Raw genomic sequence first — 5,500 nt, forward strand, 5'->3', positions numbered from 1 at the left:
CTCTCCCGAAGACGGGCCTTCAAGTACGTCAGGATCAGCCACAGGTAATGTGTTTGAGCAGTCTAGAAAGACTGGTAGAGTCAACACGGAGGGCTGCACCCCACACTGTTGTCTTTCCTGCATGCTAAGCCAGATTTAAACCACACGTTTTGAGGCTGTTCCTGAACTGTGCACAGTTCAGTTATGCTGTTGTAAGACACCGCTTTGCAACTGTGTTAAGGCAGCCTCCACCTACTCTAGGTCTCCAATTTTATGCCAGAAAAGAAATCCCATACCAGAAAGACTAAGTATTTCTCTTCAGTTTTCACATTTCCATTTTCAGGAACTGTTCACCTTCTGTCGAGAAGGAAGATGGGGTCTGAAGCCGTGTGCCTGTAGAATGGCAGGCAACGTAAGTAGCACCAGAATGAAGAAAGCCCATGTTACCAATGCGAGACTGTTATCCCATTGAGACTGGCTTTACTTAATCTAGGAGATCACTGTATTTCTCTAGAGACTGCTTCTCCAGTTCCAACAGCTTTTGGTAAAATTTCTCAGCAATTTCTTCATCCACGTCCATCTGGAAGACAATGAGAACAGCACTGTGAGACCATCACCTCAGCGGCAACCAACATATATGCTGAGGGCAGCTCTGGGGACAGCAGGGTCCATCTCCAAAGCTTCTACATTCAGAGAGACAACTAAAGGCAACTATCACCAGGACATAAGCCAGAACATATTTTCAGGAAACATCGTTACACACTCATCCAGTTCTAACCATCATCTCCACTGTCTTCCAGACTCCAGCCTGAGCCAGAAGTTACTCTAGAAACCTCACAGTTAACCCCACATCAGCATTCAACATGCATCTTACTTCCACTCCCGCCACAGGACACCCTTGGCGCCAACCTTTCCCTGCAAGGCAGATGGCAGACCCCTGGCCAAGTCTCCTGCAGCAGGAGGCTGCCGCTGCATTTACCTTTCTGGGCTCCACATAGTTCTTCCCCAGTCCAGAAGTACAGCTGTGGTATTTGACAAGCGCATCCAGGTACTCTGGCTTCTGTTTGAAGAGCCACACCTAGGAAGAACAGCACAAATGTGTACCAAGTCCAGCACACGCTGTCCCAGCCAAGCCAGCGCTCAAGGACCTGAGTGCCAATGGACACAGGAGAACACACCACAGGCGGTTTTACCAAGCAGGGGAAGACTTGATACCTAGAGAAGAAGTTCTGAGCTGGCTCCCTTCAGCTGTGAGCTACCTGAGCCAGCAGGAAACCATGTTTACGCCCCAGTTCTAAACCACTGAAGCAGTTGACATGGCTAAACTTGCTCACTACTGTTCTTGATGCATACTGTCCCCTGAGTTACTCACCTCCATCCCCTGTGCCCGCATGCCTACAGCGGCTTGACTGTCAAGAGACAGCAAGCAGCATTCTCCCTGACCAAGACGGAACGAAGAGTGTTTATCCAAAAATCATTTATTTTACGGGCACCTGATGAAGGGCATAAAGCATCAACCTGTTGGATCAGCCCTGATCACAGCTGGTCCCCCAGCACTCACTGCTGTAAGCTGTTTGGGGCAGGGGGAAATATAGCACCCGCCCACCAGCCTGGCAGAGAACCTCTTTGTTCAAGCCAGCAAACACTGGAAGAGCTACCCAGAAGGAATATTAAAAAAAAAAAAAAAAAAAAAAAATCAAGTTGTGAACTACTTACGTGAGCTTCAGCTCCATTGTACGGTGTCAGAGTGTAAGTTTTGGCAAAAAAGCGGATCTGAGGGGAAAAAAAGTACGTGACAGAATCTGTATTTTGCCCCAAGGTTTCTTTGGCAAGCCCTCTGCAGTCCAGCCACACCAGTACATCTACCAGAGGCAGAAATGCTTCTCAAAGTTGACTACAGGTTAACGCTGCACGCTTCTGACTAAAGCATCCCTGTATCACCACATACCCTGGTCTCTGGTGCCACCCACCAGACCAGCAAGCCTCGCTCCATGCCCCCACACAGAGGTCCCCCCCAAAGCAAGAGGCAGTGGGCCACACAAACGCCTTGCGGGGACCTCTTCTGGAATGGTCTCAAGAGCACATCAGACAGGAGGCAGAAAGGTTCTGCAATAGTGCTGGTGTGGAGGACAACTGAGAAGGCATTGCCTCCCCTCTTCCAGGAGAAACATGATCCATCAGGATCAGCTGCTGCCAGCTGGGGGAGCTTAAAGAGAAAGGCCAATCTCGCAGCGAGAGCATCGAGGCTCAGGGCAGGCAGGGACAGAACTATAGCGAACGTGAAAAGCTGAAGCCCGGAGGAAGAAGGGCCAGGAAAGTTTTGGGGCAGAGGGGAAGAGGCAATAGAGAGCAGCAGGCTTTGCTTTCCAGAGGGATGGAAAGAAGAGAGCAGGAGACACTGCCTTCTAGAGGGATAGAAAGAAGAACACTGCTCTGTTCTAGAAACAAAGAGTGTTTCAAAGCACAGGGGCCAAGTTTTGTCTTGAGCTCTGCTGCCACCAAAATAATCGAGTTTCACAAGCCCACAGCAGGCTGGCAAGCCTTCCAAACGGGGGTTTGACAAACGCTACTATGGCTGAAGGGCTGAACCCCAACTCTACGTACAGTGCTGTCCGGCACCAAACCTCCCAACTCAGCTTGGAAATCGGGGCCCCAAGGTGCCAAAGGGAAGGTTTGCAGAGGGACCAGCCTGCCCAATCCAACAGAAGGAAGAGCTGTATAGCAGCCTGGGTAGCAAGGAGCTAGAAGCATGCTGCACATCACCTGTGGTGAAGTATATCACAGCAGGGCTACCTCAACCTAAAACCAGCCGGGAAATCCACTTACCAACCACATGATGGGCATTAGCAGCTTCCACAGAAAAACTGGCAAAATTCTGTAGGTCATGTTAGACATAACGAGACCAGGACAAACAACACTGGAATACAGTCCCTGCGGAAAAGAAACCCAGTCAGTGTGGAAATACACAATAGTTAGTTTAAGTATGTATCATACTCCTTCCCTACTAGTATTTCTCAGCAAGAAAATGCAGGTGAGCACAGAGACCAGTTAACAGTAGATGCTCGCCTCTCTAAAGTCGCCAGAGAGTGATTAGACGCGGTGATTTCTGAGAGGTCCAAATTGGAGATGTCCATGTTAAATCAGTGCCTGTTGCAAGCCTGCGAGAGAGGAGGCGCAGCCTCCCGCCACATCGCAACTTCCCGTTGCAGCCTACACGCAGCTCAGCAGCAACAGCGGTCATCCCGCAAATTACAACCCGCTCACATAAAAGGCTACCTCACCTTTAAGAGACAAGAGTTCAGCCTTCTATGACTAAACCATTTTCTCCTGAAGTATTTCAGGAGAGTGCCATCACTATCACGGGATTAAGGCTGCCAACAAAATCCAGCAGTCGCCCGTGACAGGGAAGGCAGGTTCTTAGCGTGTCATACATCGGATAGGCAGGTACGCCTGAAAAGAGCAGCAGCTCTTTGCTCTTTAAGACCAATTCTTTGGTCTAAAAAGACAGCTAGAGTTTGCAAGGTAGAAACCATTCCTAAAAGTCTTCTGTTTTCAGAAGTGTTTCTGACAAGAACCCCAGAAGCAATCTCTCTGGCAGATTCTCCACCACCCATACCACCGGTTCAACCTGCACCACATGTGCATTAAGGAATGTATCAGATTGCTACGAATGAATGCAACCGGGTAACAACAATGCAATGATAATTATAAATAGTAGGAGCTCATTAGGTTTCTTCAGTCATGCAAACCCCATCGTCACCTGCTTATTAAATTTCCTGTTCAGAACCACACTTGTCAGGTCAGTAGCATATTTGGAGGAACTGTATGATTCCTGCCCCTTGGCATGCTGATAGTCAGAAAGGCTGAAGGCAGACTCCCTGGCATTGCTGGAAGAAGTCCAGATGAGTCGTGAGGGCTTTTCATTACCGCAGAGTAGAGGCTCAAGTTGACGAACCTGCAAAATAATTGTTAACTTATCTAACACGATAATTCTAGAGTCTTGCAGTATAGCTTTGTAGTTCTTAAAAGCCACAAGATTATCTCAGCTTTCCTAGTCTTGGCCAGTCTTCACTAGACTAGCCAGATGCGGCCATTGCTCAGGTATAACTTCAGCCCAAGGTCCACCAGGAGCATTTACAAGGAGCCACCGTTCTCTTACACAGCTCAGTTGACCACCTCAGAATTTAATATAGCCATGTCTTGGTATTCACCCTGGACAGACAGAACTATGTATGGTTTACCTCTATCCACTGACTACAGTAACCTTGCAATTATATTAACCCTTGCAACGACGACTATCACCATTTATCGCCATGTTAAGGAACGACAGGGCAAATGTCTTGGACTTTTTTATCTGTCAGATTGCAGCCTGCATCAGTGTCCGAACCTATAAGACAGAACTGATTCATCAATACCACCTGTACCCATCCCCACCCACATCAACCACCAGACCGAGGGCTCGATCTTCATACGCAGCCTCACCAGCATAAAGTGTCCAAAGAGGTTGGTAGCAAACACCTCCTGCAGCCCATCTCCGTTAAGCCTGTCCGTCTGGGTCATTATGCCTTCCGCAGTGGTGAGCATGTGAAGCACCTTCCTGGAAGCCAAGGACAGGAGTTAGAGAACAACATTGCCAGGAGGCATCTACTGCTCCCCAACTTCAGTCCTTCAGAAGTTTCCCCCCACCTCACAAGCTCCACACAGACTCTCTATTTGCACCTTCAAGTGAAAAAACAGGTGGAAATTTTTTTTACAGAGCATCCCACCCCCTTTATTTGCAAGTGTCTCACTATTTACTAGACTGGAGAAGACTTGTCCCTTCCTTCACTTCACCACAGTATAGTACCATTAAAAAAAAAAAAGTCTTGCTCTTCCATTTCACGTTCAGATAACAAAATCAAGCTCCAGTGTGGAACTAAGCCCTAGGGCCATGCTTAATTCAGATAACCAAAGCAGTCTAGCATCTCTGTTCAACACCCCAACAACTGTATCAGACTCAACGCAAGTAACTTTCCTCCCTAGCTCAGCTTCCCCACATTGCTTATAGAATAACGATGCTTATCCCCAACGGTGCTTATAGAATAAGCATCAACTATTAAATTCACAAGATACCAGGATCCACAGCTCAGAATGACTACAAAAACCTACAGTGGACCCACAATAACAGTAAGGAGACCCAGTAAGAGCAAACTTCACTTTACCAGCAACACACCAGCTTTTTTCATTCAATGCCTGGTGGCAGGACCTGCAGGCTTTGGTGAGCTCCTGCCCTCCCCCTGCACACAGCGGGCCTCACACCAGGGATCCAAAGCAGCACTGGGTACCGTGGACCACCCTAGAACTTCACCCAGATGCCAAGCCCACCCCACACAAGGCCGTGCATCCCACAGGGACATCCTCTGTGTCACAGTGGGGAAGGGAGACAGGGTCTTCAGCCCTGGACCCAAGGGCGTGCCTTTGCCACGATGATGCTGCCAGCATCCCATACTGCCCACAAGCTGGGGACTGGACTCCCCCCCCC

General features: G+C 48.7%; 1 protein-coding gene across 1 annotated transcript; it reads right to left on the reverse strand.

The window, feature by feature from the left end:
- Nucleotides 1-370: 370 nt before the first annotated feature.
- HSD17B7 (hydroxysteroid (17-beta) dehydrogenase 7) lies at nt 371-4,581 on the reverse strand (the record flags this gene model as incomplete). The annotated part of the gene is made up of 6 exons (XM_009892807.1): nt 371-559; nt 959-1,057; nt 1,696-1,752; nt 2,806-2,910; nt 3,740-3,934; nt 4,462-4,581. Coding segments are annotated over 6 exons (672 nt in total), but the record flags the coding sequence as incomplete, so codon positions are not given.
- Nucleotides 4,582-5,500: the final 919 nt, after the last annotated feature.

This window comes from Charadrius vociferus, unplaced genomic scaffold (genome assembly GCF_000708025.1).
Source record: "Charadrius vociferus isolate BGI_N301 unplaced genomic scaffold, ASM70802v2 scaffold39, whole genome shotgun sequence".
Classification (NCBI taxonomy): domain Eukaryota; kingdom Metazoa; phylum Chordata; class Aves; order Charadriiformes; family Charadriidae; genus Charadrius; species Charadrius vociferus.